General features: G+C 40.2%; 2 protein-coding genes across 3 annotated transcripts in view; one reads left to right on the forward strand and one right to left on the reverse strand.

The window, feature by feature from the left end:
- The window catches only part of LOC122656360 (probable pectinesterase/pectinesterase inhibitor 34), a 28,742-nt gene extending 21,777 nt beyond the window's left edge, over window positions 1-6,965 (forward strand). Inside the window, exons 2-5 of one of the 2 annotated variants that reach the window (XM_043850851.1) lie at window positions 4,452-5,539; window positions 5,791-5,927; window positions 6,017-6,751; window positions 6,929-6,965. In XM_043850851.1, coding sequence (XP_043706786.1) covers window positions 4,548-5,539; window positions 5,791-5,927; window positions 6,017-6,714 — 1,827 coding nt within the window. In that variant the 5' untranslated portion in view covers window positions 4,452-4,547 and the 3' untranslated portion in view covers window positions 6,715-6,751; window positions 6,929-6,965. Of the gene's footprint in view, window positions 1-4,320; window positions 5,540-5,790; window positions 5,928-6,016; window positions 6,752-6,928 lie in introns of those variants that run through there. The other variant, XM_043850842.1, reaches the window with a different exon arrangement.
- A 3,357-nt stretch (window positions 6,966-10,322) lies between these two features.
- Window positions 10,323-11,558, reverse strand: LOC122656390 (GDSL esterase/lipase At4g10955). Its single transcript, XM_043850885.1, has 2 exons — window positions 11,450-11,558; window positions 10,323-11,305 (listed from the first exon to the last, which is right to left on the reverse strand). Exons 1-2 carry the CDS (start codon window positions 11,509-11,511, stop codon window positions 10,342-10,344), a joined length of 1,026 nt encoding a protein of 341 aa, XP_043706820.1. The 5' UTR covers window positions 11,512-11,558; the 3' UTR covers window positions 10,323-10,341.
- Between the last annotated feature and the right edge of the window lie 462 nt (window positions 11,559-12,020).

Genomic DNA, 12,020 nt, shown 5'->3' on the forward strand with positions numbered 1-12,020 from the left:
CTTAAGTTTTTTTTTTGCTTTTTTTTTATAGTATCTTGACAGATACTAACTGATATTGATCGATCCGATCCCAAGATCAAAATACCCATCAACTTTGGCCGATACATGACCCAATCCATAAAAAATCAATTTTGGGGGTTTTTTGACCGATCCTGACCGATTTGTATCCATCCGATCCCAATTCGAAAAGGTTTTGGCAATGATTGATACCGAGTCCAATACCTGGATTTTGAACTTTGGTGGGTTTATAAATAAAGAGAAAATTCCTCAGTGTTGTTGTGGGAAGGAATCTGAACGCCACGCCAGTGGTGGTCTTAAAAAAAATATCAATCACATGAAGTCCACATCACATATTCATAACTAAAGTTTTTTTTTTTTTTAATTATGAAAAAAAAATTTCACTTAAAGACTATGGACAAAAGTAATTTTCAAGCAACCGATTGATCCCTATTTTCACTATTGTAATATCTGGTGCGTTGAAATTGGTTTCAACCGAAGCTGACGTTGCACCAATTAATGGAAACAAGAAATTAAGGGCATAAACACGAATATTAATAATCCGAAAGAAGAGCAACCAAACATGGAATAAGGAGGATGTGTTGTCAAAGTCCAAATTGATCCCAAATAGAAGGCAGTTACTGGGTCTGAACTCTGAACTACACTCTGGAGTGGGACAAAGTCTATCTAATGTATAAAGCCTTATCTAGTGTTTCCGTATTTGGAATTTTGGATACGGGCATCCAGAGCAGAGACAAGAAAATGTTTGATCAGAATCGTACATTTCGGATTCATCGTCTCTGATCGGGCAGAGTTGCTCAGTGAGAATCTGCTCAGACTATTATACTGGTGTGGACCACACTTGGAATATTTGATGTTGCCGTGAATTGAGCCATGGTTTTAGTGCACGGTATAGGAATGGGCATCGGCAACACGTAAAATCGATACAATATAGATATGGTATCGACCTAAATCAATTGTATCGGATAAAATTACCCCTAAAATTTTTTTAAAAATGAGTTTTTTATTTTTTATCATTTTACCCCTTATCCGTATCGTGCTATCAATACGGGATCGGTATCGATGACTAGCAAAATTGATATGTATCGCCTGATACGGGGGGATACAATATCAATACTTAGAACCATGCATGCTAGGGGTTTTTACAAGATGGATCATCTACACGTACCAACAGGTGAACGTACATGTGAGAGCCAATCACATTTTAATTTTGTTTCCATAAAAACCCCTCTTCTTGTAAATGGTAAAAATAAGACAAGTGGCTGACTCTCACATGTACATGATCCATTCTCTATTTAATTTGAGTCCAAACAGGAAGACCCACTAAAAAAAAGCGAATCAAATCAAATTGAATGCTTATTGCCAAAATCGATATTAATGGTTCAGTTTCGATTTGGACTAGTGTATGAAAAAAATCAAATTAGACCAACCAGCTAAACCAAACCTTGCACACTCCCCTTGACCAACTCGGCCAGGGGATTGGGGAAGAATTCAGCTGCGAATGTAGCTGCAACGAATTAGCTTGGATGTATTCATGATGGGAAACTTCAGAACAGATTATCTCCTCAAGAATCCAAATTCTACCATTGAAAACCAAATCATTTCTTGTTTTTCAAAGAAGCCAGCAAATAAACAAGCACATTTTGTCTTAGGGGTATTATAATAGACTCTGTTTGAGAGTATGGCGTACGCGCACCAGTATCTGCACGAGTCTATCTCCCTCCTACCGCTATGAAATCAATTTGTCTCTCCTCCAATCGTGGCGGGAGTTGGAGGATCCAGTCCAACAAAAACACCAAAAAAAAAGAGGTTTTGGGTCCCACCTATGAAATGACCGAAACCGCCTTTATTTTGCTGAGCTGGATCCTCCAACTCCCGCCACGGCTGGAGGAGAGCTAGATCCTTATGAAATGCCATATATACTTATTTGTTGGGAGAGGAGAGATGACTCATGGAACACTAATGTATGCAACGATCCAGGACAAAGAAGTACCTCCCTATGCTTTATTATTGTAATACATATGATGTCGTAAAAATAGAAGAACGTATAAACATTAAGGTGATCAAGAAAGGGAAGAAGAAAAGAAAAAAGACAAGTAAAAGGGCAAAGAAAGGTAGGAACCTTTTGTTACGCAAAATTTTAGAATCATTAATTATTGACAATACTTTTTGGGCACTTATTGTCAATGATCCATTGATAATTAAAAGGAAATATAGTATGAAAGGAAGATAGCAACAACTTCAGCACGTGACTTGATTGGTTGATTCAAGAGTTTTCGTTGTTCTACTAATTGTTGCTTTGATCCTCTAATTAATGTACTCATTATTAATTGTTTTGAACTTTTGATGGTGATTTCGCTTTCCCTCATTTCTCCATCAATTTCGATTTTTGATTATGTTTGGGAATTGATAGTTGATATGTTATGCTCTTTATATTACTTATGGATTTAGTTCACGGTATCGATGATGGTATCAATAGCCCACATCGATACTAGTATTTGGCCAATATCAAATCAATGATATTAAAGTGTCAAGAATTCAATTTCACACGTTATTTTGGCAAATGGGTTTCATAGCTTTTAAACATGTTATATCAAGCAAGAGGATCATAGCATATATGCTCATTCCATAACACATTCCTCTAGATGACGACGTGAGATTATTCTATAATTCTACATATAAAAGGTTTAAAAATAAAAAATAAATTATGGAATTGCCCAATCCTCAATCCCATGTCCCTCAGAAGAGTGTACGTTGCCCTAGGCCGAAGTGACAAACATCATATTGGCAATAAAGTACTAGTCCTCCTCCTTTTTTTTGTATTTACTCTCTGACTCAGAAGGTCATGTCCGTACGTGTAAGACATCTTGGCCTATTTCCCTTTGGTTGTTTGATCTATTTAATCTTGACATGTTGCTTTGGTCCCGCTTCAATGAATAGATTTTATGTTATAAAAAAAATAATAATAAAATAAAATAAATAAATAAATAAAAAACACTCAAACTATGATTTAAATATTGTGCAGTACTTTATGAAAAGATGATGCGTAGAAAAGGAATAATAAAATATTTTTTTATGGTGAAAAGAATAATAAAATATTGATACATGCAAATACGTGTTACATATTCAGTAAATAATAAAATGAATACAAATTGCATTACCCACACACTCACCACACTCAACTCCTCTCGCTCTCACAATCACAGAAAATTATCACCTCCAGTTTGTTGATCGGCCCAGTTCCCCAATTCCTCTAATAGGGAATGGTGGACCCATCCGGGCAGGGTGTTTGGGCATGGATAGAGAGGTCATTTCAGCCCCCTTTGTTAGAGAAACTAGGAAACTGGGTCGATCAGCAAACTGGAGGTGATAAAGATCCCACAATCACTCACATACACAACCCCACATCCACACTCACAACCCACAAGCACTGTCGGTGGATTTCTAATAACTGTCGCTGACCACCACGCCCCACGTAACGTTGCTTTCTTTGCCATCTAATAGGCAAGCCCCAGATCCATGTTGGGGTGGGTTCAATTTACCCATATAACCCAATCCACACCACCCTTATTATTTATTAATTATTATGATAATTAATACAAAAATTGGCTATCGGTTATGTTGCTACACTTTTACCTGTAGGCTGTAGCTGATGATGATTGGATTTTCATTTATGTCATCATTCATGACCATCCATCCCATTCCCATAAAAGGGTGTCAATCGATCCAACCAAAACCAAATTGGTTTGATTTTGTACAGTTTCTTGCATTCAATTTGGTTCGATTTTAAACCACCGGTTTAAGTAAGTTCTGGTTCTAAATTTACACATTTACCCACGTGTGAAGGAAACGGTTCCGCATTAGGACATTTGTATCTTGGTCATTAAGAGAAGAAAGACGAGCCCACTCAACATAGTAAGTACTTTTGTCGATCTATACCTTTTCGCTAGTCTTCAAGTGCTCTTTTGTCATCTCCCACAACTTTCTTAATTTCCTGCAACTCCAAAAATCTACTGTAATCTACAGTTCCTATTATTACTGAGAAAGCTTAGTAAATCTTTATTAATGGAACCTGTACATGTGATAATAAACCAAATAGGAAAGAAATACTAGAAGATTAGAAGGAGATCCTAGAGATAATATCTTTCACAACCGTATATAGAGTTTCCCAAATTAATCGGTTAATTTTTATGAATCTTCACAAAGTAAAGTCAAATTAAAGAAACATAATTAGGTTACGTGATCGCAATGAAAACTTTAATAGGAAACCAAAAAGGAACAAAAGGAGAGGAGATAAAAGAACCTTTTATGTTCGATCACCAGTGGTGTCACTGCTCTCTCGCTCTCTCGCTCGCTCTTCTGAAAGTAGAATAAAGCTACGCCTTCGACATGGACTTGGCACCAACTACTATTACGCACTCCTTCTCTCAGTCCATTATATAAAACCTCTCCAAACCTCAATTTTTCCTCTATAATTCCATTTTGTCCAAATTCTTCTCTGTTCTCTGCTATTTTGTCCCTACTTGAAAATGGGTTACGGAAGGCTCGGATCATCGAAGCGTACAGAGTCGTCGTTTGGCGAATCTTTCCGAAGCCAATTGGAAGAACCCACCAGTATTTCAAGCTCGAAGAAGGGAAATCGGAAGCTCATTATCCTCGGCGTCGTCTCTTTTGTCTTCCTCGTCGCTGCAGCGGCTTCCGCCGGACTCGTCGTAATTCTCCGACCGAAAACCGCCGGAGAACGGGCACTTGGCATCCGAGGGAAACCCAGCCAAGCCATCTCCAAAACCTGCAGCAAGACTCGTTATCCAGATCTCTGTGTCAATTCGCTCGTCGATTTCCCAGGGGCGCTCCAAGCAGGGGAACGAGACCTCGTTCACATCTCAGTCAACATGACCCTGCGACGCGTCGGAAAAGCCCTCTACGATGTGTCGGACATTGGAAACTTACAAATGGATACTCTGGTTCGGTCGGCGTACGGGGATTGCATGGAGCTGTTGGAAGATTCGGTGGAGCACCTCTCACGGTCTCTGGCGTCGGTGGTGCCACCGACAGATGGAACCGGACAGACAGGAACCGTTGGATCAACGCAAGACGTGATGACGTGGCTTAGTGCGGCACTCACGAATCAAGACACGTGTGTGGAAGGATTCGATGTTGTGAATGGTGGGAACGTGAAGAATCAGATTCAAGAGAGGCTTAAGGATCTGTCGGAACTGGTTAGCAATTGTCTAGCCATTTTCGCTTTTTCCGGCGACGACGGGGACTTCTCCGGTGTTCCCATTCAGAACCGGAGGAGATTGATGGGAAGCGAATTTCCGGCGGTTGAGGAAAGTCATGGGTTCCCGGAATGGCTGACGAGGAGAGAGAGAAGGCTTTTGCAGATGCCGGTTGATGTGATGCGGGCAGACATTGTTGTGTCCAAAGACGGAAACGGCACCTTTAAGAAGATCTCTGATGCCATTAAAGCTGCTCCGGAGCATAGCAGTCGCCGTTTTATTATCTACGTCAAGGCCGGAAGGTAAATTACACAAGGAGAGAGGTTAAAGAAAAAGATAGAAAAAGATAGAAAAAGTTTCCTTTTTGATGTCTTTTTGGCTTTTATTCACAGCATGGAATTACTTCAATACCCTTGTTCTCCCTTTGTCTCTCTTCACGAGTGTGGAATGTGGAGGTTGACTAATTGGCTTGACTAGTTACTTGGGTCAAGTAACGAATTAATTAATTAATTAATTAATCTTTTTATTGTGTTGGAAATTGGAATTTTTATAGGTACGAAGAGAAGAACCTCAAGGTGGGGAGAAGAAAGACCAATTTGATGTTCATGGGTGACGGTAAGGGCAAAACAGTCATTACAGGAGGAAAGAGCGTCTTTGATAATTTTACCACGTTCCACACGGCCTCTTTCGGTAAGTAATAATTATTGATTGGGAGAATTTTGATTAGTAGAAGTTAAACGCAGTTTATTTATGGTGTATGTGGGGTTATTGTATTATAGCGGCGACGGGGGCTGGATTTATCGCAAGGGACATCACCTTCGAGAACTACGCGGGACCTGAAAAGCATCAAGCGGTGGCCCTGCGTATTGGTGCGGATCACTCGGTGGTGTACCGATGTAACGTTATAGGGTATCAAGACACGCTATACGTACACTCGCAGCGGCAGTTCTACAGGGAATGCGATGTGTACGGCACCGTGGACTTCATATTTGGGAACGCAGCGGTGGTGTTGCAGAACTGTAGTCTCTATGCACGCAAGCCCATGGACCAGCAAAAGAATACTATCACGGCCCAGAACCGCAAAGACCCGAACCAGAACACCGGCATCTCCATCCATGAATGTCGGATCCTTGCCGCTCAGGATCTGGAGTCCGTAAAGGTCACCTACCAGACTTATCTGGGCCGTCCATGGAAACTCTACTCGAGAACGGTTTATATGTTGTCTTACATGGAGGATCACATCCACCCAAGAGGTTGGCTGGAATGGAACGCCACCTTTGCCCTCGACACTCTCTACTACGGTGAATACATGAATTACGGACCAGGTGGAGCCGTCGGGCAGCGGGTCGGGTGGCCCGGTTACCGGGTAATCACCCAAGCTGCCGAGGCGGCCAAGTTCACCGTCGCCCAATTCATATACGGATCTTCTTGGTTGCCTGCTACCGGAGTGGCCTTTGTGGCTGGGCTTTCGGTTTGATAATTAATTTTTATCTTTATCTTATTTTCTTACCTTTTATTTTTTAGGAAAGCGAACGTAACCTGATTGTGTGTGAGGAGTAGTCTTTACATCCAGACACAAGATCGCACGAAATGATTGTTTCCATGGAGACACGGCAATATTTATGCATGCACAGCTTGAATTGGACGCAGGGGCTGCGTGCAATACGCACCATGTAGCATTCTTTTTCTCATATTTTTATTTTATTTTCTTGATCAAAGAATCAATAGATATAGATAAATAGAAAGAGAGAGAGAGAGAGAGGTAAATTATATAATGATAGAGAGTCGTCATAGCTCCTTTAATTCAATTTTTATAAATTTTTTAGAAGTTGTACAAGGACTAATAATTGAAATGAGAAAAAGAGTTTTTTTCCTTATAATTGGTGTAAGGATTATATTAATCTTTTTTTTTGATGAAACATGGATTATATTTATTATTTGTAATGTGTGGGTTTCATAAATGGTAATACGTAGTTGAAGCGTCATCGTTCACGTGAGGTGTCGGTGGGGGGAATGGACTTGGACAAACCGGGGCCCGTAGTTTTTTTAACTTTTTTGTTGGATGTGTTGTGGGCCTTGTGGAATGGAGGGCTGAATAGTGGGGCCTACTACTGAAATCAATGATCATAATAATAAGAGAAGAAGACTCTCTGAATCCGCGTTTAGCGTGTCTTTTACTTTATTAGTGTGAGTTGTGAAAGACGCGTAAGGTAAGAAGGAATAGATGATCTCCTAAAGCTCCTTTGGCTGCCTCTCAGGATAGTCTAGAGATTCTAGAAGAAGTGCTAAAACTTGGGGGAGTAGTAGTAGTACTAGCATGTTTTTTTTTTACTAAATTACACGTCACTCCGTGGTTTTCAAACGAAATTAAGATCACCTTTGGTATTTGAAAAAACTCGAATCACCCCTTGGTTTAGATTCCAATATGATAAATTAGTCTCTACCATTAGTTTATTGCTATTAAGTGATGATGTCAACCAATTAAATAAATTTAAATTTCTCAACTACCCTTGACCAATGTTGAAGATGAAGGAAGGGTAGTATTATAAATTTAATTCTAATGTTTTAGTACAAAGGTAAAATAGTCTTTTCATACCAATAACTAACAGTAGACTAACACCGTTACTGTAGAGGGGATGATTTGAATTTTTTCAAAAACCAAGAGGTGATTTGAGTTTCGTTTGAAAACTATGAGGTGACGAGTAATTTATCCTCTTTTTTTTTTGGGTAAAAGTAGTACATACCATGTGGTGGTTAGGTGAGAGTGGGTTCATGACTTCAATGTCAAGTACATGGTATCAGCATTGGTATTGGTCATTGTTAATATTGATATATCCGCTGATATCAGTCCGTATTTTCATGGCAGCACCTCTCGCACCCTCTCACATGGGGCAATGAAATTATCACCCCGGCCTTCCCCTTAGATGTTTGTGCACGTATTTCCATTGGCCCCTACGTTGTTTGCACAAGGGCCATGCAGCCTGGCAGCAAACTCCTTTCTCTAAATCTAGTGTCACTTGGTTGACTTGTAACACAAGCTTGCCAAAACTGTGGCACTAAGTTTGATCATTGACATGGATGATGTTTGTCACATAGACCCATTCCTATTTACCCATTTGGCGGAAAAATTTCACTCTTTGGGAGTCTTGCATCAATTCCTACCACTACCATTTGGCATTCCTTCAACCAAAGTTCCAAACCAAATTTACAAGCCTAAGCAGGTGAAGCTTAGCCCCTGTTTCGCCCCATTAAAAATGTGTCAGTGTACGATATACCAACCCTATTACTTAATATGGATTGGGTTATATTTTGGGATTGAATTTCTTGTCCGGTTGGGTTACACCTCCCTATGTCTATCTCCCTCCGTCCGGGTAAAAATTGTCATTCACGGGGAAGCATTAGTGTTGTACTCTACCCAGCCTAGCAGCATTATTTTCCAAGGAGAATCATTGCTTATGGTTGAGTTCGTAACCACTGCACCAACACAAGGGCCAACGGGAATATACGAATGAACATCCATCCAAGTGTGGGGTGATTATTTTACGATGCCCTATGTCTTGAAGAAGGGAGATGCTGCCGGGCAGCATTCTTTTTTCCCATTATTGTTGATGGACTAAAGTCGACCTTTTAACTGATTGACTAGTTGGACAGCTCTTTCTGACACTACCGTTCACTCATTGGTCAAGGAAAGGCGGATTCATCTAAAAGCTTGAAAACATCATTGGACACAATCTAGGAATCCTTTGTTTTTGTGCTATGACTGCCTTCACTTTGCTGAGAGGAGTGTGTGCCTAACTTTCCTGTTGCTCTTCCGTGTACACTTTGGACTTAATATGGCTTTGGTTATATAATCATATTCTTATTGTCACCAATCATCATCTTAAACCATGCGTACAGCTTAAGTAAAGGAACCACATAGTGAGCAAGAACACACGAATGTTTATCCAAAAAAATACAAAAAAATACAAAAAAAGGAAAAAGAAAAAAGAACAAGAATTAATTGGGGAAGGGGGGTTATCTTTTTTGCTTTAGAAATAAAACTTGTTATACTAAGATAGGGAAAAAGATTCTCATGTCAAACCAATGGTGATGCAAAGAACAGCATCATTCACATGGACCCACATAATCAGAGCAAGGGAGAAAATAATAAATAATTAACCCCATGTAAGAGGAAAATAATACTCTTTGGCATCGTGATTTCCCTTTTGAATAGGACTGATACTTTCAGCTTGGTTTATTTCATTCCTAACATAAAGTCATAATAAAACCCTAGTCAAAGAGTTGCATTTGTCTTTCTGTCAATTGGTTGTTAACAATATAAATTGGGCAACCACAAAATTATGTTGTGCTTCATGCTGTGTACTACTTTAAGTTAAACAGGGACACCCTCCTAACCCACTTACCCAAGGCATCTTCTTCTTCTTTCTTATACACTTCTCTTTTTCTGTTATATAAAGCAGAGAAGATCCATGAACAAAGCTATAGAGATTTAAAAAGTTGTGCAAGGTTTGAGCCTGCCCAGGTAGTACTTGGGTTCGGCATGTTTACCCACATAGCTTACCATTCATCTAACTTACCATTGGATAAGAGCACGCATTTTACAAAAGAAAAACACCAAGGGTTTCAGTCCTCATATTATCAAATGTCAATTCAGAATCAATTTCTTCCATCTAAGAGTCAGCATCAGGTTCCTGTTGTATACCCAGACATCAAGCAGAAGGATCATGAATCATGCAAGCAATTAGGTCCCTGCCTTAACAGCTAAGAAATGGCTTTCTCATGAAACAGAATTGCATTATTGCTATGAAATATTTCTTCTAAACAGATGATATGATGATAATGTGTTTGAAAGTATTTCAAGTTCTACTGTAGCACCTTTAAAGTTCCCTTTTTTTTGGAGGGTGGGGGGAGGGGGGAAGGGAGAGGGGAGGTAATGTTTTACTTCTTGCCATAATTTAGCTAATTAGATTGTTCTCAGATAACCAGAAACACATAGGGACAACCACAATAAATTTCAGTAGGCAGGGTAACGTACTAATCTTCATTCCCTCACCCCCCAAAAAATAATAATAATAATAAAAAAAGGTAACAAAGCAAGAAACAATCACCTGTATTGGTATAGCTTAGACTGCAAATGCAGGTCTGGAATCCACCACTGGTGAATCCCATGAGCTCGTTTAAAATCTGGTGATGGGCTCAAGTTAACTGTAAGGTTTGCAGAGGGGAGGAGGTGCAAAGGTTCTAATTCTTTCTTGCCCCACAAAAGACCCCCTATGGAATTCTGAGTTGCCAGTTTTTCAATTGCCCCGGCTCCAATATCCTCCATCTTTTTCCTGTGCTCAAAATAACCAACATACTCCGAGCATATATGATCTGCTGGATTGACAAACAAACATGGGACCCATGCAGCCAAGATAACAAACGGATCCTCTAATGCTGAAGCCTGGTGGTGACCCTTTATGGCAAAAGTGAGTCCAGCAGTGATGAAACTGTTTGCCATTCGGATCCCATGTTTTAGTTTCTTATCCTTGATCCTCTCAATTGGAGCAGACACGAATGGTGGATTAAAGAGAAAAGCTTGGAGAAAAACACCTGCTTTCGCCATGGTCTTGCCAGCGAGCATTGCCATTGCTGAGCCCAAAGAATGACCAGCTAACCAAATATCCAAAGCTCCAGCTGCAGCGACCATGTTCCGGACAGCTTGCATTCCAATTTCAAAGCGTGAGGTTCCATGAAGTCCATTTTGGACGAAAAGGAGATCCAATTTGAGATCCTGTGTCAAGGAGTCTCCCTTGGGGATTGTGCCTCGGAAGGCAATCACATATCTTGGGCCCCCCTGGATTGTGCAGTGACAATTGGAAGCCAGGGGTTTGAATTCATAAATGGCGCCAAAGATGGAGAAATCAACATCATCTATGAGCTGACGAAACAACTGAAAATTGAAGAACTCCCACCAGGGTGGAGCAAGAGATTCAGGCCCTCTACGATTCAGCTGGCGATCCCGCTCTAAAACATAGACACCTTGTACCAAGCTGGCAGCAACAGATCTACGGTGATGTGCATTAGTCCTGCGAAGCACAAAAGAGAACTCTTTCACATCCACGTCGATAGCTTGTTTCAGTGTTAATGCTAATAGGCAGCCAGTATATCAAACAAATACACTAGATTTTGTCCAGATAGAAGAAACCATTGATGTAGGGAAAATGTTGTACCAATCAACAGTTGTAAGATGTAAAGGTCCTGAAAGGCTGAAGATATCCCTCTTGGAGGTCATTATCTCTGTATTCTGCTCTGGTTCTCTTCCTGATGTCTCCACAGAATCTGAAAATTACCAGAGAACCAAAAACAAGGATCAATAGACTGTAAAAAACGACGCATGCGGTGCACATGGGGGGTAGAAGATGCTGCATAACAGATTCTTTAATCAGCAATGAACTGAACATGTCCCTCTGCATGTTTGTCAAAAGCATGAGAACCTGATTGAATCTATTCCAAACCAGAAAGAGAATACTGTCCAAAAATCAGCAACAGACTTATTATTCACATTCATTTGTGAATTCTCAATTAAAATTTAAAGGATCAGTTATAAGCCACTAGCAACCAGGGTTGTAGGAATACGTATCGGATCAGCTGACCTGTATCGCCCGACACCGATACCATATCCATGGTATGGTACAGACAGAGGGTAAAATGATCAAAATAATATTGGTAGCGGTATCTTTGAGGGAAAAAAGCATCCGATAAGGGCCGATATGCATCGGTATCGGTTTCGAAACTGGACAA

Source organism: Telopea speciosissima, chromosome 1 (assembly GCF_018873765.1).
Source record: "Telopea speciosissima isolate NSW1024214 ecotype Mountain lineage chromosome 1, Tspe_v1, whole genome shotgun sequence".
NCBI classification, from domain to species: Eukaryota; Viridiplantae; Streptophyta; class Magnoliopsida; order Proteales; family Proteaceae; genus Telopea; species Telopea speciosissima.

Bases quoted from the DNA above. Each gene is read 5' to 3' on its own strand.
- LOC122656390 (XM_043850885.1), bottom strand. From the start codon at position 11,511: ATGACCTCCAAGAGGGATATCTTCAGCCTTTCAGGACCTTTACATCTT. The intron at 11,306-11,449 runs GTACAACATTTT...TGTGCTTCGCAG, and splicing joins CATCTTACAACTGTTGATTG to GACTAATGCACATCACCGTA.